The sequence below is a fragment of the Pelophylax lessonae genome (genome assembly GCF_965119305.1).
Source record: "Pelophylax lessonae genome assembly, chromosome: 12".
Classification (NCBI taxonomy): Eukaryota; Metazoa; Chordata; class Amphibia; order Anura; family Ranidae; genus Pelophylax; species Pelophylax lessonae.
This window is the reverse complement of record NC_138779.1, coordinates 150,955,723-150,977,966: the sequence shown is the minus strand read 5'-3', so window position 1 is coordinate 150,977,966 and position 22,244 is coordinate 150,955,723. Positions and strand designations below refer to the sequence as shown.

General features: G+C 48.4%; 1 protein-coding gene across 1 annotated transcript in view; it reads right to left on the bottom strand.

Annotated features, from left to right (window-relative positions):
- The window catches only part of PAFAH1B2 (platelet activating factor acetylhydrolase 1b catalytic subunit 2), a 75,329-nt gene that overhangs the window by 13,429 nt on the left and 39,656 nt on the right, over nt 1-22,244 (bottom strand). The window contains exons 4-5 of the mRNA XM_082274296.1: nt 15,023-15,139; nt 14,806-14,928 (exon numbers count right to left, since the gene is read on the bottom strand). Coding sequence (XP_082130422.1) covers nt 14,806-14,928; nt 15,023-15,139 — 240 coding nt within the window. The remainder of the gene's footprint in view (nt 1-14,805; nt 14,929-15,022; nt 15,140-22,244) is intronic.

Below are 22,244 nucleotides of genomic sequence, written 5' to 3'. Positions count from 1 at the left end.
CCTAAACCGGCATGGTTTAGGAGATATTTACAGTGCATGCAGCCGCTCTCGCGAGCGGCGCATGCGCTCTGAAGGTCCGGGGGGGACCTTCAATTAATTTGCCGGGAGCTTGCCGGAAAATGTCATCGCGGCTCCGGCCAATCATCGCGCCGGAGCCGTCTCTTCCGGCCAATCACCGAGCCAGGGGCAGCCGAACCCGGAAGAGACGGCGAGGGATCATGGCAGCGCCCGCAGCGATGTCCGGGGGTCCGCGTCGGGGCTTCGTTCTAAGGTAAGTTACACATAATGGGCTAGTATGCGATGCATACTAGCCCATTATGCCTTTGTCTTGCAGGTGTTTTTTTTTTTTTTTCCAAGGGTTTACAACCGCTTTAACTAAGCTCTCAAGAAGTGTCAATTTGAAAAAAAAAACATTGGGGATGTAATTAATACTCCCAAATAACAGCGTAAAAAGGTAAAAAAACAAATGATTTATGCTTTTTCAAAAGTGCAACATATGTTCATACGACCACAGCAGCAACACGATCATGGGGTCCCATACATATACTGTAAATATTGTTTGCAGCTGATGAGAAAAAAGATGTAAGCACAAGTGTCTTTGAGTGGTCAGAAAACTACAATACTGTAGCATTTGCTCAAATCCAACAGAAATCAATATTCAATTAGATCAACATTTGTACTTGTCTCCGTTTTCAGTGTACTCTATAGCTGGCCATACATGATACAAATTTCCTTTACATTTACCAAAATTATATAAAAGGAGGTAAAACCTAAACACTTTAAATTTGTATGCAATCAGACAGACCTTTGCACTATATAGTTGAAGGTAAATCAAAAGGAAATGTAATTAAAAAATCGTATAATGTATGGCTAGCTTAAAGTGTTACCCAGAACACAAAACAGTAAAAAAAAAAAAAAAAGAGTAAAATCAGTCTGTATATCCAATAAAGCATGCTTAGCATGCTTGTCATACTCACTGTGGAACCTAATTGTGTAAAAAGGCTGTTTAATCCAGTCTTCTCTGAGCCTCCCCTTCTTTTACTGTTCCCAATCCATCTGCTGATAGCACAGAGCCCTAGGAGGAACTCTCCACTTGCTCACTTTGGTGTATATTGCTAGAGAGGTTTTTTTTTTTCTTGGGAGGGTGTATGTGATCAGCATAGGGCCAATCAGCACTGTCCAGACAGAGGGTCAGGAGTCATGCAGCCTCAAAATTGTCATATTAACAGGTTATTTCTCTCAGATGGCATGTGCATACCACAAATTACACCACAAAATACATTCTGCTACTCCTCCTTAGTATGACGATACGTCTGTGTGAGATTTTACACTGCCTGGCCACATACAGAGGCCCAACATGCAAGTAGCACCTCCAGGAGTTCTAGGAGCATAAATTACACATATAATTTCCTGACAACCTATCACAATTTTGAAGGGCCTGGAGCACTAGGACAATGGAAACGCCCACAAAATGACCCCATTTTGGACAGAAAACACCCCAACGTATAATCTCTATGAGGCATAATGAGTCTTTGGAACATGTCATTGGACAGAGTGATCACGCGGTAAAGGGGCGCTGTCATTTGCCCTTCACCACGATCCGTGATGCACTGATGGGAATTGATGTGTACTATTGGGCACTGTAGTAGGATTGACAAGCACTGCAGTGGCACTGATGGCACTGTAGAGCACTGTAATAGTGCAGATGAGCACTGTAGTGACACTGCTGGCACTGTAGGGCACAGATGAGCACCGATGTGGCACAGGTGGCAATGATGAGCACTGTAGGGCACAAATGAGCACTGTAGTGGCACAGGTGGACCTGCTGTGGCATTGTAGTAGCACTGATGTTGCACTGTAGGGCATGGTAAAGTACAGTAAAAATCAAGTAGACTTAATGTGCTGCACTTGATCTCTCTCCTCTCCACAGTGTGAGAGGAGAGAGTTAAACCACTGCATCACCCCGGATTGTTTACATTGTGATCGCTCTGTCATTGCAAGGAGTGATCACGTGGTAAAGGGCCGCTGTCATTAGACCTTTACCGCGATCCATGATGCGCCAGATTTGGTGAACCCGGCAAGCATGGACACTTTCGTGTGTGCACTTCAGGGGTGCGCGAGTCCCTGTACGCTCTCCCAGAACTAGCCGACTGCGCTGTAGCCATCATTCAGCTATGGCCCGGCTGGCAAGTGGTTAAAATGGCAGGTTTCTGTAATGTAAAAAAATTTGACAAATATACATTATAGAACTTTTCCACCTTTAATGTGACCTATTAACTGTACAACTTAATTGAAAAACAAACTGAAATCTTTTGGGGTGGGGGGTAAATACAAGAATCTCTCTCTTTCGTTTATTGACGGACACAGTTCTCCATTATTCAGAACCATAGGGACATCCCCAAGCAGTGCCAAACATGAGGGGTGAGACAACAAAAAGATCCCAGGGCTAAACACAATATCCAACCAGGTAGACAGGAGCTCAACAAAAAACAACTGCCCAACCTGAACAATACAACCCCAAAGAGGGAACAGACCCTCTAAGCAGCAGCCTGCAGAACCTTGCGGCCAAAGAAAGCATCCGCAGATACCAACACATCCACTTTGTAGAATTTGGTGAAAGTATGCACTGACGACCAGGTGGCCACCTTGCAAACCTTAGCCACTGACTCCTGATGATGGAAGGCCCAAGAAGCACTAAGTGCCCGAGTAGAGTGCACCGTTACAGGGAAAGGAGGAACCTGACCCCGGAAAGAATAGGCCTGAGTCACCGTCTGTCTGATCCATCTGGAAATGGTTGCAGAAGAAGCGGACAGCCATTTTCTGGGCCCGTCCATGATCACAAACAGGAAGTGTGACCTCCGAAAAGACTCTGTGGCTGCCAAATACACCTGAATGTTTGGGCCTGGGACACAGGGAAGGCAACACAATGAAAAAGTGCGGGGTGTTGGTATTGGCGCTATCACATATAAAGATAAAATGTGTGTGATGTGCGTATTGGTGAAGATAAAATATATATAAAACCATACGTCTTTTTAAAAGTGCATATAGTGCATATAGTGCTTTTAGTAGCCCATGTACTATCGCCACTTTAATTCAAAGTGCTAAGTGCCAATATCCTTAAAAACCATCAACAAAGTGCATAAATTGTGTTCAGTAAAACCATATCATATTGCCAACATAGATACAAAGTGCTGAGTGCTAGTTTGTGCACCTGTGTAGTATTGCACCAAGTGCTCGATTGTGTGCCTTTAAATAATACACATTGCGCCTGTGGATCTCCACCAGGTACAAACAATGCTTACCGCACACTTTATGGCAGATGACTCAGGTTTCTTCAGTTGCTGAAACAGAAAATAGCCTCCATTGCGTAGTATACGGTAACCAAATCAAAGCAAGTTAGCATCCACTCACAGTTAGGGAGTTCACTTTCAGTGTATGGTGTCCGCCAGGCTGCTTCCGCGTTCCACCGGTCCGAACCACCGTTACCGGAAGTGACGTACTGACGTAATAAGCCACGCCCTACGCGTTTCGTCACTACGACACTACGAAGGCAACACAATGTCTACATTCAAATGGAGGCCAGAGACTACCTTAGGAAGGAACACCGGACATGGGTGAAGGACCACCTTATCATTATGAACCACCAAGTAGGGGGTACAACAAGATAACACTGCCAGCTCAGACACCCTGCAAGCAGAGGTGATAGCCCCCAAAAAGGCCACCTTCTGGGACAGCGTAAGCAGGGGAATCTGCCGAATATTTGCAAAGGGAGTCTCTTGAAGAACTGAAAGCACCAAATTCAAATCCTATGACGGTATAGGAGACCGCACCGGTGGAGTCAGATGTCAAACCCATTGAATAAAAGCTTGCACCAGGGAGTGCGTGGCCAGGGGTCGCTGACAGAAGACCGCCAAGGCAGACACCTGGCCCTTGTTGGTACTCAAGGCCAACTTCTGCTCCACACCTCTCCCTGAAGGAAGGTCAAAATCCGAGCCACCAAAAAAGAATGAGGGTGAACACACCGATCGACTCACACCACGAAATGTACGCTTTCCACATGCGATGGTAAATCTTCCTAGAGGTAGACTTCCTAGCCTTCAGCAGTGTTGGAATCACAGATCCAGGCAAGCCTCTCCTTCAGCACCTGGCTTTCCACAGCCAGGCCGTCAAAGCCAGTGACTGTAAAGCGGGATTGAAAATCAGCCCTTGGGATGACAGATCCTCCCTGAGAGGCACACCAGGGACCATCGCACCAGGTCTGCGTAACAAGAGCGGCCAGACCAGCCTGGGGCCACTAGAATGACCAGGATTTCTTCTGCCCACCAGAGGATGTCGGCTGTTTCCAGGGCTGCCAACACACTCTTTGTTCCGCCCTGGTGATTGACATAAGCCACCATCGTGGCACTGTCCAACTGGATCTTTACTGGGAGCCCCCTGAGTCGATCCGTCCAGTAATCCAGGCACAGCCTGATCGCCCAAAATTCAAAGACATCGACCGGTAGTCTGGACTCATCCAGCACCCAACAAACCTGAGCGGAGCTCAGACCCAGGACACCTCCCCACCTGGACAGACTGGCATTCCTGATGACCACTGTCCAATACAAGGGGAGAAAAGTTTATCCCTGCCGAAGAGCAGGAGAGCGACAAAACGTATTGTCCAGAAACCTCAGACACTTGACCCATATTACCAGGATCTTCCCTTGAAGGGAGCTTGTATGGAACTCACTGTAAACAGAACCTCCTCAAAGGCAGATACCAGCAGGCCCAGTACCCGCGTGCAAGCACAGAGGAAGGACCACCTGCTGGACAGCAATGGATGAACCGCAGCATGCAACATCTAGAGATTGTCCAGAGGAAGGAACACTCTGGCTAGAACTGAATCCAGAGTCAGACCCAGATAAACCAATTTTTCTGAATGGAAACAGAGCAGACTTTGGGTAGTTTAAAAGCCAATCAAACTCCTTGGGTCTGTATAGTATTCTCCACGCCATCCATCAAGGCAGCAGGGTACTCCATTCGCAAGAGGAGGTCGTCCAGGTAGCCCAGTACCACAATCCCCTGCTGACATAGCCACACCAGTACCAGGGCCAACGATTTTGTGAAGACCCGAGGAGCTAAGGCGAAACCAAAGGGTAACGCCATAAACTGAAGATGCTCCTCTCCCACAGCAAAAACTGAGGAAATGCTGGAGTCGGGCACATATTGGAATGAACAGGCAAGAATCCTTGATGTCGATAGGAAAAAAATCCCCCTGATGTAGAGATACCACCACTGTGCGAATGGACTCCATTCTGAATTTCTGTACCCGCACAAAGCTATTCAGGGCCTTGAGGTCCAGAATCGGATGTACCTTCTTTGGGACCGTGAACAGGTTTGAATAAAAAACCTTGAGACTGTTCCGATACCGAAACAGGGACAATCACACTCTTAAACAACAGGTCTTCCACCACCCTGTAGAGAGCTAGCAATCGGCCCGGGAACAGACGTACATTGGAAGGAAAGAACATTTCCGGAGGGCAAGAACGACACTCTCTTGTAACCGGACAGTATCACTTGGTGGATCTATTTTTAGTTTATCAAGAAGGTCCAAGGCCTGGAAACCAGCAAAGACATTTCCCCACCCCAGGTATGGGTGAGGGCACACCTTCATGCTGAAAAAGCCTTGTCCTCAAGGCTAGAGAATCCTGCTCTAGGCTTGCCAGACAAGGGCCGATTGGAACCTTCCGAGGGAGGACTTGAATGGTTTTAAACCCTTGTCAGTAGACCCTAAAGGAACAACTTTTTGTGAGCTGAGAAAGATGGGCCGCATCTGTGACAAGGTTCTTTCCCTTTTCCAGATTGTGGAAGAAGGGTACTCTTACCCCCATGAGATTCTTAATGATGTCACCTGGGATAGCGCCAAACGGATGATCGCCTTGAAAAGGCAAATCAGTCAAAGCTTTTTTTAGAAGCCTGGTCCGTAGACCAACACTTGAGCCACAATACACTCCTACAAGCACTATTGCAGCAACAAATAGCTTAGAAATTAGGGGAGCCGTATCCAAAGGGGCATCAGAGACAAACTGCAGCCCCTGAATCAACTGGTCCGCCAGCTCAGCAAAGGCAGGGGAAATCTGCTCACCCTATAGATCCCGGTGCAAAAGTTTAGCCCACTCAGTCACTAAGGCAATGACCAGGACTGGCAACAGCGCCGAACCAGCACTAGAGAACATATTGTGGGCCACAGACTCCGCCTTCCTGTCAGCCGCATCTTTAAAAACCGGAGATTCTTCTACTGAACCATGGTTGCCTTGTTCAACCTGGAGACAGGGGGGTCCATTACTGGTGGGAAAGTCACGTCTTGAGAAGTGACATATGAAAGGGGTACCTCCCAGCAAAGCATTTAGGAATTACAAAGAGGAGTTTTGGACACTCCCAATCTTTATAGACAAACATGTCAAAATAGGAGGGATAAAGAAACACCTTCCCGCGCGAGATGGCTTGTGGGTGCTAAAGGGGACTGGCACCTCTGCCGCAGCCTCAGCTGCATCCTCCATTTTTAAAGTTTCCTGCACAGATGTAATCAGTGCGTCAACTAGCGCCTTCTCATGTGCAGCTACAGGAGTGGAGGAAACATCCTCACTATCTGATAGAACAGGGAGTGTGGCTACAAACCTTGCAGAATGGGTGTCAGGTACCTGTGAGGTAGAGTCCGAAGTGGAGCTTGAGTGCTGAGGATTCAGGTGAAGACGGAGTCAGGGAGGTCGGGCCAGGAATAGATCGGGCAAAGCGGTATACAAACAAAATTCAGAGAGTAGTCAGGTAGGCAGAGGTCATACATAAGCTGGCGGTGAAGTACGGAATCAGCAGGCTGGAGAGGGGTCAAGAATTCAGGCAAAAGTTCATACACGATAATCAGAGTCACAGAGAATACAGCACACCCAGGGAGATAGTCCACACAAAGGGGCACCGAGTAACAGGAAGTGCTGCTATTTAAGGGCTGGTTAAATTGTACATTGTTTGCAGCTGGCAGCAGGTGGGGCTAGTGAGTCCAAAGCAATGCATCAGGCTGGAAAATCACTGCAAAGACTCCAGAGCTTCCCCGTGGCACAACAGGCAAGGCTGCAGCCGCGAAACAGGGAACCTCCCGGTTCAAGGACACCTAGGTACATGACAGGGCCCCTTCTCCAATGGACCCCTCCAAGGGCCTAGCGGGGCTTAACAGGAAAGGAGGCATCAATGTCTCGAACGAAAGTAGGGGCATGCAAATCTTTAGCTGGAACCCAGGAATGGTCTGTGATGGGATGTCCTTTCCAATGAACCAGATATTGTAGGCCACGACCCCGCCTTCTAGAATCCAGAGTCTTCAAACTCATGTTATCCATCAACAAGAACAGGTGGAGGTAGCTGTTGAGTTCTGGAATAACGATTGAAGATTGCCCTTTTAAAAGGAGAGAAACATGGAACACAGGGTGCATCCAGAAAAGAGGAGGTCAATTTCAACAGATAGGAGACTGGTCCGACTCAAGCAATTATTCTAGAAGGAACAATGAATCGAGGGCCCAATTTGGTAGAGGGCTGCTTCAGTCTCACGTATTTGGTAGACAGCCAAACTCTGTCTTCCACCGCATATGAAGGCATATGGCATCTTCGTCTGTTGGAGAAAAGTTCATATCTGCCTGCTGACTTCCGTAGCAATAAGCAAATCTTTTTCTAGTGTACCAAAATATTTCTTACCCGCTGATCTGCTGCTGGTACACCAGAAGAAGGCTGAAGTAGTGGAAAGGTCTGAGGGGGATAGCCTAGGGCTGTGTAGAATGGCATGGTATGAAGGGCACTGTGCCAATGTGAGTTAATGGCGAATTCAGCCAAAGGCAAATACTTAGACCAATTGGAGTGTAATGAGTTGATGTAAAAAGATAGGTTTCAAGGGTCTGGTTCATGCGTTCGGTTTGACTATCTGTTTGCGGGTGATGTGAGGTCGAGAGTGAGAGCGTTACTCCCAGTTTCTTACAAAATGCTCTCCAGAATCAGGAAATGAACTGAGATCTGCGGTCTGAGACCATATTGGTAGGTATATCAAGATGTTTCACAATGTGGGAAAGAAAGAGGGTAGACAGAGCTTCCGCTGTAGGTAATCCAGAGAGTAATACAAAATGAGACATCTAAGAAAAGCAATCCGCTATGACCCATATAGTATTCATGCCATCGGATTTGGGTAACTCTGTATTGAAGTCCATAGTCAAATGGGTATCAGGACAATATCCCCCCAGAAAACATCCCCCTGGACATAATCCCCCGGAACAATATCCCCCCGGAAAACATCCCCCTGAACATAGGGTTAGGGTTAGAGGGGGGATATTGTCTAGGGGGATATTGTCCAGGGAGGATATTGTCAGGGGGGATGTTGTCCAGGGGGGATGTTTCCCGGGGGATATTGTCCGGGGGGGGATATTGTCCTAGAATCAGTCAAATGGGTCCAAGGCTGGCGAAGTGCAGAAAGTGGTTGTAATAGCTAAGCAGGCAATGTGCGAGGAACTTTATTAGCAGCACAAGTTGGACAGGCAGCCACATAGTCTGTAACATCCCTTTTTATGTGAGGCCACCAAATATGACGCTGCAAGGTCTTAAGAGTGATTGTGACACCAGAATGACCGGATAACACTCCATCATGTACCCACTCCATCACGTACCCACAAACAGGCAACCTGGTGGTACCTTCAGCACATGAGGAACACGATTCTGGGTTTCCTGTAACTGCTGGAAAAGAGCTGTAGAGATCTGTGCGACAATCTTGTGAGGTGGAATAATATACTGCTCGGTAGGTTGATATTCTTCAGAAGTAACAAACTGTCTGGAAAGAGCATTGGCCTTCCTGTTCTTATGTCAAGGGCCATAAGAAAGGACAAAAACAGGAGAAGAACAGAGCCCATCGAGCTTGACGTGCATTAAAACGTTTAGCAGTCTTAAGATACAGCAGGTTTTTTCGGTCAGTCAGGATAGAAAAAGGCTTTAAAGCCCCTTCCAGAAGAGGTCGACATTCGGTTAATGCTAGTTTTATAGCCAGTAGTTCTCGATTCCCAACATCGTAATTCATCTCTGCTTTAGAAACGTTTTTAGAAAAAAACGCCACTGGATGAATTTTACTGGTTTTAGGTTGTCTCTGGGACAGCACGGCACCTGCTCCTACCTCAGAGGCATCGACCTCAGCTATGTACTGGAGATCAGGGTTTAGATGCTAAAGAATTGGAGCCTTGCTAACATACCTTTTAAATGCTGGAAAGCTTATTCTGCTTCTGAGGGCCACAGTTTGCAATTGGTGCCTTTCCTAGTCATAGCAGTAAGGGGGCAGCTATGGAGGCAAAACCCTTGATGAAGTGCCTGTAGTAATTTGCGAACCCTAGAAAGCTTTGGAGTCCCTTCAAAGTGGTTGGATTGGGGCCATTGTAAGATAGCAGAAAGTTTATGTGGGTCCATTTGGAAACCAACACTATTTATGATGTATTCAGGAAAAGATATGTGGTGTCGATGAAAACTGCACTTCTCAATCTTTGCATAAAGGTGGTTTTCTCTCAGCAGCTGTAATACTTGCCTTACATGTGAGCAGTGCTCTAGGTGAGTCTTGGAGAAAATTAAAATATCGCCCAAATAATATCACTGCAAAGACTCCAGAGCTTCACGTGGCACAACAGGCAAGGCTGCAGCTGTGAACCTGGGAACCTCACAGTTCAAGGACACCTAGGTACAAGACAATGGGCCACGTCTGCGGCAACAGAGCCAGATCCAGAATCTGATGACACAGATGAGGCAGGGGAGTGTGGGGAGCACTTTTACTAGTCCTATGCCCAAGCGCCAGCTCACCCAAAAAACACCTGAGAGAGGCATCATAGGACCCTTTGTACCTGAGAGAGGCATCATAGCACCCTTTGTACCTGAGAGAGGCATCATAGGACTATTATGCTGCCATAACATACTTTTAGATAGGTTGTCCCAAGACCTTAAAGTCTCAGTTGTGATGGAAGCCAAATCCTTTATTCAGAACCATAGGGTTATATTGCCTCCTACAGGAGAAGGACACTAGGCAGAAAAAAAGACTTGGCTACGTCTATGGGCAGTTCTAGGTGGTATACATCCCCCCTCTCTGCTATAGACCTTCAGTTTTTTTCTGCCTAGTCAGGAGTAAGGACCTAGTTTACCTGCTGGGATCTTTGGGCCTGGCAAATCTTTTCCTTTTAAATGGCATTTTTCCCCTGTTTTTTCTCCTGTGAGATCTACAATTAACTGCTGGGCTGGGCGATGGGCTGAATAATCTAGATCCAGTGGTCCCCCAGTCTGGCCTTCGAGCACACGCAGACGCGCTGGGTCGGCCGTGAGAGGCCCCATCCAGGACCGGGGCGTTCGGCAAGTTAAACGTCTTGCGGAGACACATATGACCGGGCGCCGATAGTCTGCATCAGTGTTACCTTGGCTGACAGCCCCCCACTTCGGTGGTGATGAGGTTCTGTCTTGGGAGTGTTACCTGCACGCTTTTGTTGGACCAGTAAGTACAGGAATCCCTCCTCTCCTTCCCTGGACGTGGTGTGGGTACGCCCTGGGGTGGTCGGTCTCTTTGGGGTTCTCCTCCCGTCTCCCTGGGTGAGGTAGTGAGCTGGCTTTTTGCACCTGCTCTTGGGGGGATTGCTAGGGACGCAGCTGCCTCTGTGTTCCCCTGACCACCTGTTGCACTGTCCCCCCTCCACCCTCTTGATTTTTTCTAGGGGGGGTTGTCCCTTGGGCTCCCTGCTGCAGCTATGGGGCCTAGGGAGCGGGTGAGCTGGCATCCGCTGGTCCACGCTCCACGAGGTTGGACCATGCAGACATTTAGGCTGCAGCCTTGCAGCCTACTGGCTGGGCGCTGTGTTGGGCGGCCCCAGTGAGGGCGGCTGAAGCCGCCGCTCTTTGTTTGGGCAACTGCCCTCCCCTCCGCTGCCTCTGTTGGTCCTGGTCCCTCTCAGACCCGCGCACACACAGCTGGGCATCCACAAATCTAGGCCGCGCGGCCGAGCCAGGCTCATCCATCCAGGCACTACCCGCATTACGGCAGCTGACCCCTTAAGGGGGCCATTTTTGGGGCCTCCATGGAGGGGCTTCAGAGGACGACCCTCTTTTGCAGGGTTCAGTCGATGGCCCCTTTGTGGGCCCTCGGTCAGCGCCCCCTCTAATTTGTTTTATCTGCTAATAATGATTTTAGTGCATTTTTAGCAAAAATATTGATTTGATAAACATTTGCGCAAATATCATGGGACCTTAAAAACCAGTAGCACCTTCTTTTTATTCTACTGGTCATGTGCTTTCAGAAAATATATGGTTTGAGGCGTCTTTTACAAGCTCTACAAGCTCTAAAACCTATAAGTGAAAAATAAAAAAGCAAAGAAAAAAATTGCAAAAATTGTCTGGCCACCGAAGCTAAATTGTTAATTGGCAATTTATAATTCATTTATTTTATCCTCATGCCCATTGAAGTGGAATGCACTAAATCTATGACTTTGCATTTTAGCACTTCTGAGAGCATTGGTTAAAGTCGCATTCCCAGCCCACCAAAAGACATGAAGACTCAAGATTAGGGGGTTATATCAACATCCTATATATATTAGTCTATTTACTCCCCCTTGATCCATAAGTCTTTCCCATGGGCTAAGCTTACAAACCCACAAAATGCTGAAATTGCCTGTATCTCCAAACATCCCATGGTGAGGTGCCGTACCTAACTCGTAATTCTAGTAATGAGCAAAGAGCGTTCTAACTCAGAACATTCCTTAATCTCAAGCAATGTGAGGAGGTCCATTTTAAATGATTCCTATTCTTCTTCCCCGGCGGAAGGTACTGCAATAAGGATTACACTAAGGTATCCCCCTGAAATGGGAAAAGCACTAAAAACAGAAGAATATTCCCCAAAACCAGCAAAAAGAACCCCCAGAAGTGTTACCACGCTGCCAGAAACTATCTCTGCATACAGGAAAGGAAGTGATGTCACCCGCAAGAGGCTGAACAGGAAGCTGACGAAGGGAAAATGGTTGCCAATGCATCTGAATGGGAGGCTCCGGGAAAATGGCCGCCGAACATGTGCAAAGAACATCTTGCCACACACAAGAAGGCGCCAAAAACACTACATAGAGAGCTGCAGAAAGTGCCCACAGTGAGGGCAGAGCTGCTGCCCACACCCAAAATGGCGGACCCACGGTTTTTTGCACCGCCATGTCTGCACCCCCAAACACACTGATAAAGTGGACAGGGATAGGGACCCCCACAGACCGCCCCACGGCGATACATGCGCCAAGAGGCCCCCGCAGAGACCGGGAGGGATGCGAGCCCCGGACTTAGACATGAGGGGAGAGCACAGACATCAGCAGACTGTCATCCCCAAACAGAGGCCCCACACAGAAGTTACTTACCGCTCCAGATGGCGTGGGCACCTCAATATCGCGGGAACCCCCCACCCCAGACGGCGGGGGGGGGGGGCGGCAGCTGAAATAGGATGCGTCGCACGATCAAAAACCGCATGTTGAGGCATCCCGGCGAGGTAGCCACCTCGCAGGCTGTTGCCCCTGAGGACAGGGGCAGGTCGTTTTCTAGGCCAGGGCGCACGCATAGCCCGCTAAACGCTCGATGGCGGGCTGGGATTCCATAAGATCCTCTGTCCTGGAGTACCAGGACGAACAGTCCGATTCCCAGCTCCGCAAACACTGTAGTCTTCCGAAGATCCGACTAACTAAGCGCAGACAAATAAAAAGCTAGTAGTGCAAAGAAAACACTTTTGCAGAAAATAAAAATAATAAAGCAGAAGAAAGGCTGAGACATGTAGCCCCAGCACAGGGAAGCCTATCTTACTCCTAACTAGGCAGAAGACAAACTGAGTTGGGAAGGCTGATAGCAGGGGGGTATTGGACCAAAGGGACAGCCCCCTACAGGTGTGTCTATGTAAATTGCTTTGTTTTAACAAGTCTTATCCCTAGCTTGCTCCTGTGGATAAGAGGTTAATACCCATTGGTGAAGACTGTATGAGTGGGTGGCGACTGTCAGAGGACGTAAGAGAAATATTTTTTTTCCCAGAATTGTCACTCTTTTTTTGTTTATAGCGCAAAAAAAATAAAAAATCGCAGAGGTGATCAAATACCACCAAAAGAAAGCTCTATTTGTGAGGAAAAAAAGGACATCAATTTTATTTAGGTACAGGGTCACACAAATGCGCAATTGTTCGTAAAAATTAATGCAGTGCCGAGTCGCAAAATATGGCCTGGCCATTAAGGGGGCAAATCCCTCCGGTCCAGAACTGGTTAATAGTAATTGTAATGCCTTATATTACCTCCAGTCTTTCAGCCTCCACCTTCTTTGGGTTCAAATGCTGATCTTCCCTGCACAGAGTTTTTAAAGGGATTTTTTTTTTTAAACAACAAACATGTTATACTTACCTGCTCTGTGCAATCGTTTTTCACAGAGCAGCCCTGATTCTTCTCCTATGGGGTCCCCCCACCGACGCTTCTGGGTACTTCTGCCTTCAGAGTGCCCCAATAGTAGGCTGCAAAGTATAGTATAGAGTGCCCCTATCGCAAGGTAAAAAGCTTCTGTCTTTAGAACCACTCACTTCCTGCCCAGGACTACATGTCCCAAGAGGCATTGCTCCTCACACATTCACAAGTTCTCAGGCACTTACTGACATGTATGAACGGTGTACTGAGCTGTATGTGTGCTTCACTGTATTTCCTGATATGTAAACAAATAATGCATTCTGTATGCAAGGGCAACTATTCAGCTGACTAACAATAGTTGACAACTATTTTCATAATCGATTAGTTGTCGATTAATTGATTAGTTATTTCAGCCCTAGTATTTAGCAATAATTGCATTTGCATGTTCTGTGTACTGTGGGAGACCAAGTATAGTGAATGCAGGGTCCTGGTGTGGTAACACTGAGGCCTCTTTTACAGGAGCGGCAAGAAAAGTAAAGTTAAAAAAAAATAAAAAAAATAAAAAGGTGGTTGAGTTTTACTGCTCCCAGACTGCCTAGGCGCAAGTTACATGACCACTGGTCAGACACACCTCCTCTCTTTATGTGCAGTACAAGTGTGCATAAGGACACCTGCAATAACTGTGTGAGGACAGTGGCCGTTTTTCATCTATACCTGCAGAAAGCACTAGAGTGGGAAGCAACCATATTTCCACTAAGAGAAAGAGGTATCTTATGGTGTGGGAATCAAAAAAAACAAAACACACATACTCACCTAGATGGCTGCATCATGGACCAGAGCCACAGCTGTCCTCCATGGGCTCTACACTGAGAACTGAGCGATGAAAGACTGCTGATTACTCTTGTTCTTGAGTCCGCTTTGAGCACAGAGCTGTGACTGTCAGAGGCTGACCCAGCTGCAGGTCAGGCATTTGGGAAGATCCTGACATTATTGTCAGAATCCCTGCACAGCTTGAACCGGCTCTGTGACATCAGCAGACAACAGGCTCTAGCTCGCTGTCAGCTGCATCTGGGTCATGGGAGTGCAGAACTAAGTGCACTCCTGTGACACACAGAAGTATGTACAGAAGAGCTTTGGCCAAACTCCTTTGTAACCTGAAAAGACTTCAGTTGGGGGTTTAGGACCCGTGCTAACAGGCTTTGGGTCTGTGTCAACAGCATCAGTACTATAGGCTTCTAAGTTTGTTTAGACTTCTCAAAGACCCATAGACTTGTATGGAAATGCAAAAACAGTTTGCAGTGAACATAGCTTGTTGAAACAGACCCTTGATGTGGAAGGCCCGGCAATGTCAGGAGGACATCTCTTATTGTTTTTTACTTACTATGACAATTATTTTGGCTTGTGGCTGCAACGTGTTGATGAGTTTTATGATGGCTTCCACACCTCCGGCCACTTCATCTGCTGAATTTTCATGGTTATTGGTGCCAATCCATAAAACAATAACCTATAGAATAAGGACAATTTATTTAAGATGCAAATATGCATTTTCACTTTTTTTATTCCAGACTGAAACAAGAATATATAACATGTTTTCTTACTTTCGGTTTGATATTCTCTAGTTCTCCATTTTGAAGTCTCCAAAGGACATGGCGTGTGGTGTCCCCACCAATGCCGAAATTTAGTGCATGCAGGGGAGAGAACAGTTCCCTCCAAATCTGTGGAAGAAATAGGGAGATTAAATATTAATGTAGAATTACAAAACCTGAAAATATAATATTGATTTTATTGAGGCGCAGAACAGGCAGATTTTGAACTTGTATTTATACTGCATCTACCTACTTTATAACATTAAAATGCATTGTCTAACTTATGGTAAATTACTACACCTTTTTTGACTGTGCCTTCACCTTTCCTGAGGTGGTAATGGGCATGACCACGATATCGTATGCCGGACCGAGGGGTATCACTTGGGTATCACTTACGGCAAGTGGGTGAGAGACGGATCAGTATCGGTTTTCTGTTTATTTTGCAAAACTTTAAATGTACAAAATAAATGTACAAAATATTGGCCGATACCGATTTGAGATGGCCAAAATATCGGTATCGGCAACGAAAAACCGATATCGGTCAATCACTACTTTCCACCCGGCGGACTCTGTTTTGCTCAGCGGGGATCGATCCGCATATCCCCGCTGAGCAGGCGGATGACAGGTCCGCCTCTGCTCTGTGTGAAGTGACAGACCTGTCAGATCCCCACTCTACTCTATGGGAGATCGGATGAAAACAGACCGCCTGCCCGTTTTTATCCAATCCTCCAGGCAGAGGGAAAAAACGGAATTTTTGTAAAATCTTACCTGTAAAATTCCTTTCTCTGAGTCCTCCGACAGTCGCCGCCTCTTCATATTCGTCACATATGGGGTATTAGACTTTGCTCCGAAGGAGTAGCTAGGCAACAGAATATGTTAACATTAAAGCTTTTAACATATCCCACCCTCAAGGGGTGGTCCCCTCAGTCAATACCCTCCTACTTCCTGCAACCATATCTCAGTTTTAGTGGAATAGCAGTAGAGTATACAACCAAACCCCAAAAGAGGGGCGGGGGCGGCGACTGTCGGAGGACTCAGAGAAAGGAATTTTACAGGTAAGATTTTACAAAAATTCAGTTTTCTCTTACGTCCTCCGACAGTCGCCGCCTCTTCATATTCGTCACATATGGGGACGTCCCAAAGCAGTGCAAACATGAGGGGTGGGAAACGCATCCGCGCCGAAAGGCAACGTAGTCTCCGCATCAAAGAAAGGAACCTTACCAAAGGAAGGAACCCAACTGGGCAACAGGAAAAAACAGGTGCTCAACAGGAGCAACAACCCAGGAAAAGACAAATAACCAGGGGATAAAAAACTTATCCCAACAGCCAGTGGTCCCTACAAGGGACCCTAGGGAATCGCCGCACTAAGAACCTTGCGGCCAAAGGAAGCATCCGCCGATGCCTGAACATCTACTTTGTAGAATTTTGTGAAAGTGTGCACGGTCGACCAAGTCGCCGCCTTACACACCTGGGCTACAGAAGCCCCATGACGACAGGCCCAAGACGTACTCAGAGATCTAGTAGAGTGCGCCTTCACAGGCACAGGGGGAACCTTCCCCTGCAAAGCATAGGCCTGTTCAATGGTCTGCCTGATCCATTTGGCGATGGTAGAGGCCGACGCCGCCATGCCCTTCCGAGGACCCTCTGGAAGAACAAACAAGGAATCCGTCTTTCGAAAAGACTCAGTCGATTTAAGGTAAACCCTTATCGCCCGAACAACATCCAAAGAATGTAATCTCACCTCCTTTGGATGTGTAGGCTTCGCGCACAGCGAAGGCAAGACAATATCCTCATTAAGATGGAATTCCGAAACTCGCCAGCTCCGACACTCTGCGAGCCGAAGTGATCGCAACCAAAAAGGCGACCTTTTTGGACAACATAGACAACGAGATCTCCCTGATCTGTTCAAAAGGAGCACGTTGTAACACAGATAGAACGAGATTCAAGTCCCAAGGGGGCAGAGGATCCCTCCTAGGGGGAACCAGATGCCGCACAACCTGAACAAAAGTGCCAACCAAGGAGTTGGAGGCCACGGGACGTTGAAACAGAAAGGCCAGCGCAGACACCTGACCCTTTATCGTAGCCAGCGCCAAACGCTGATCGACACCCGTTTGAAGGAAGGACAGCACTCGGGAAACCGAATATGTGCGGGGAGAAAATCCCCTGTACTCACACCAAGCAAAATAGGCCTTCCAAGTACGGTAATAAACCTTCCCCGAGGAAGACTTCCTCGCGTTGATCAAGGTATGAACGACCTCTGGGGAGAGACCCTTCTCCCTCAGGACCTCGGTCTCAACAGCCAGGCCGTCAAAGCCAGCGACTGTAAAGCAGGATGGTATATTGGACCTTGAGACAGGAAATCGTCTCGAAGAGGCAGACGTCACGGGGCGTCGACCGCCAGATTCACGAGGTCTGCGTACCAGGACCGGCGAGGCCAGTCCGGTGCCACAAGAATCACCGTGCTGCGTTCCGAGTGTAACCTGCGAAGGAACCTGGACAGCAACTGAATCGGTGGAAACGCGTACATCAGCCTGTACTGATGCCACGGGGCCACTAACGCGTCCGACGCGTCTGCCCGAGGGTCGCGCGTCCTTGCCACGAACCTTCTCACCTTGTTGTTGAGACGAGACGCGAACAGGTCCACATCTGGAAGACCCCACTTCGCGCACAACGTCTGGAAGACAGTCGGGTGGAGAGACCATTCCCTCTGATCCAGGGTCTGGCGACTCAGATAGTCCGCCTGCCAGTTCTCCACCCCCGGAATGTGAACCGCCGTTATCGCCGGGACATGAGTCTCGGCCCAAGACAGAATGTCGGCCACTTCTCGAGCCGCTCGGGCACTCCTGGTGCCCCCTTGGTGGTTGATGTAGGCCACCGCCGTGGCATTGTCCGTCTGCACCTGAACCGGGCAGCCCTGCAGCCGGTCCGTCCAGCGATGAAGACAGAGATTTATCGCACGCAATTCCAGAATGTTGATCGGAAGGGAAGACTCCCCCTCCGACCAAGTCCCCTGGGCGGACAGAACGCCCAGAACACCACCCCAGCCCGACAGGCTGGCATCCGTGGTGATTACCGTCCACGAGATAGGACGAAACAACTTGCCCCCGGACACCATCGGGGACTGGAGCCACCACAGAAGGTCTCTTCTGGTGCGATGACTCAACGAGATTTGAAGATCCAGAGATTGAGGTCGCCCGTCCCACATGGACAGGATCTCCGCTTGGAGACCCCGCGTGTGAAACTGGGCGAAGGGAATCGCCTCGAAAGCCGAGACCATCAATCCCAGACATCTCATGCACGTCCGCAGAGACGAGTGCGGAACGTCCCTGAGGGACCTGACTTCCTCCTGAAGAGTTCTGAGTTTGTCTTCCGGCAGGAAGACCTTCGCCTGCACCGAGTCCAGAATCATTCCCAGGTAGGGAAGACGAACCGACGGACTCAGCGTCGACTTGGAAAATTTATCGTCCAACCAAACTCCTGCAGAGTTTGCATCGTGACAGACAGGTCCTCCTCCAGACCCTGGCTGGTCGCAGACCGAACCAGAATGTCGTCCAGATACCCCAGGACAGAAATGCCCTGGGCCCTCAACAATGCCAGAACCGGTGCAAGCACCTTGGTGAAGACCCGCGGAGCCGAGGCGAGACCAAAAGGCAACGCCACGAACTGGTAGTGATCCTCCGCAATGGCAAATCGAAGGTACCTCTGGTGACCCTCGAAAATGGGGATGTGAAGATACGCATCCTTCAAATCGATGGAGGCCATGAATTCCCCCGGAACCAGGGCAGCCACCACCGATCGCAGGGATTCCATGCGGAACCTGCGAACCCGCACAGAGAGGTTCAGAGCCTTCAAGTCCAGAATTGGACGAACCTTGCCCTCCTTTCTGGGCACGGTGAACAGATTGGAATAAAACCCCCGAAATCTGTCCCGATGAGGCACCGGAACTACCACTCCCTGAGCCCTCAGGTCCCGCACCGCCAGGTGCAGGTCCCGTAAACGCTCTGGAGACAGTTGAAGATTTGAGGGAAAAAATCTGCTCTCCGGCCGAGAGAGAAACTCGATCTTGTAACCAGATCGAACGATCTCCTGAACCCATCTGTCCCGAACACGGGCCAACCAGGGCCGAAGAAAACCGAGCAAGCGTCCCCCCACCCCAAAACTGGGTGAGGGCGCCCCTTCAGGCCGCACTGTTATGGGCTGCGGATCCGGATTGACCGGACTTCTGTTTACCAGACCAGGGCTTCTTCTGAGAGCCTTGACCTTTGAACGGTTTGCCCTTGTAGTGCGACCGAAAGGCACAAAAGGACCCCTGAGGGGGCCGAAAATTAGCATGCTTCTTCCCAGAAGCCCCCTTAGCCTTGGGGAAATGGGGCAAGAGAGTGCTCTTACCTCCGGTGATCCCCTTAATCAACACATCCAAGGACTCCCCAAAAAGGCGAGACCCATCATAAGGCAGATTGGCTAAGGTCTTACGTGAAGACTGGTCCACCGACCAACATTTCAACCAAACCAGGCGGCGAGACAACACCGCCACGCTGTGCACACGTGCAGCCAACGGAACTAGGTCCAGGTCCGCATCACACAGATACATGACACCCTGGTGGATTTGATCCACCATATCCAGGGTCGCCGGCGAGGCCGAATCGGCCACTAGGACGCGCCTAAGCATCTGCGTCCAACTTGCGATCGCCTGGGCCGCCATGAGAGAAGCAAACAGAGCCTTAAGCATAGAACCCGTAACCGAATAAGTATGACGGGCAAGAGACTCCAATCTCCTATCCGTGGCATCACGGAACACAGGGGAATCCTCTGCAGGAATCGCAGTGGATTTGTTTAAAACCGCAATAGCGTGATCCACTGGGGGAGGCACACACCACCTTTCATCAGTGGAAGGCGAGAAAGGATAACGCAGCTTGAACCTACTTGGTACAGCAAAAGGTTTGCGCAGATTGCGCCATTGTTCCTTAACAGCGCGCTGAAAATCATCATTGCAGGGAAAAACCTGCGGCGTCCTGCGTTTTCTCTGCGTCCCATAAGCCGCCAAGGCAGCGGGGGGACACACTTCATCCTGCAAACGCAGCGTTTGCTTTATGGAAGCAATCAATTCATCCATGATTGCAAGCTCTTCAGGCGAGCCAGGGGGAGAATTATCAACCCCTTCAACTTCAGCCACCTGAGCAGCAAGGCCAGCCACAATAGTGGCTAAATCCCCCCCTGGGGGGGAAACAGCGGTCCCCTGGCTTTCCACCAAGGCGGTAGGAAATTTGCCCTCCTGAGAATCCATTGCCCCTATAACAAATGCCGGATAATAAAGGGTTAACTGCCCCTTTAATCAAGCGTGGCGAGCGCAGCCCACCGCACCACACACAAGCACAGTGAGACCCCCACAGGGAATAATAAACTTAACACAGGCAATGGATAGCAAGAACAGAAGGATAAAACCTGAGGAGACCCTCGCCGCTGCTGCTGCCTCGATCGGTGTTCCTGGAGAAGAGGAAGTGATGCTGCCAGGGCGCTCTATGAAAGCCTATGGGAGGCTACAAGAAAATGGCCGCCATGCATGTAGAACATGCGGCCGGAGCGAGTGTAGGCAAAATGGCGCCGTTTGGCGCAGAAACCACCGCTCCACAGTACAGTAATGCACACATGTCATCCATGTATAAAAAAACATGTCAGATCGCCGCAGCGATCGCTGTATAATGCCCAAACATGCCACAAAACATGCCCCACAGCACACAGCTTCTCACACTGACAAGGCTGACACACACAGTGTCACACAGCTCCCCCCCCCCTTGCAGCCCACAGCATGCAGCCGAGAGATAGGGAGACAAACAGTGTGAATAGAGGCAGGTTACACAGTCCCAGACTGACACCCCCCCAGACAGACAGGTCCCCACATAAATACACTTACCTCACAGTGGCGTGGGGGACCCGCACAGGCGAACAAGCCGCTGCACATGAGGCAGGGAGAGTCGCATACAAGACGCACAGAATGGGGGTTAAGAAACCGCACAGCGTCCAGTGAGGTAGCCACCTCACCAATCATCCCTGCACCGAACAGGGATGGGTCGTTCACTGTGCCTGGAGCGTTACCTGGCTGAATGCTCGATGGCAGGCTGGGAAGCCACTGACCCACGACCTGCGACCAGGGGGATCAGCCCGAGACCCAGCCCGCATGATCCTCTTCATCCGAAGAACTAACTAACGCTGACAAAAAGAACAGCTAAGTAAAGGTAGAGAGAAAACTCAAACAAAAATCAAAAAAGAAGAAAGAGTCTGGGGCAGAAAGCCCCAGCACAGAGAGAGCCAGCCACTCCTGACAAGCTAGACATTAAAACTGAGATATGGTTGCAGGAAGTAGGAGGGTATTGACTGAGGGGACCACCCCTTGAGGGTGGGATATGTTAAAAGCTTTAATGTTAACATATTCTGTTGCCTAGCTACTCCTTCGGAGCAAAGTCTAATACCCCATATGTGACGAATATGAAGAGGCGGCGACTGTCGGAGGACGTAAGAGAAATAGGGTTTCCATCCGTCTGGATTTCACAAACAGGATTGGATAACAGAGGGTGTCAGCGGAGAAATAAATAGAGTGAATGAATAAATAAATATAAAGTGTTCAAAAACTTGCAAGCTTTTATTTTGAGCCCAACCATTATTGCATATATTATTATATATATTGTCACTATCAAGTATTGCACAATTTTTTTTATTGTTAACCCGTTCAACACCATTTTTGATATACAGTTTTTATTGCATCTATGCTTATATATTATTAATTTGCATATTAATCACTGGACGGAGCAAGTTTTGGCACACTGTATATTTATCTATTCATTCACTCTATTTATTTTGGCACCATATTTAGTGCATATATTATATTTTTTTATACATTTATATATATTGCAATTATTACATTTTGCACTAAATTTTTTTAGTGCACCCATCAACTTTTCTATGTATTAGTTCACGCAACCACAGAATTTTTTTTTGTTATGTTCCCATATTGATTTATGGGATACATTAGAACAGGTTGAGCGCACCTTTTTTTATTTTTATTAATTTCTTCACTCTATTGTTCTTAAAGTTCAGGTGCCCCCTCCCCCTTGCATTTTGAGTTAAGCGCACCCATATACATTTACTCATTTCTCCTCACTTAATGACCAGGTTCCGTTCCAGTGACCAGGTTGTTAAACAAATTGGTTGTTAAACAAGGAGCCACAAGTAATCAATA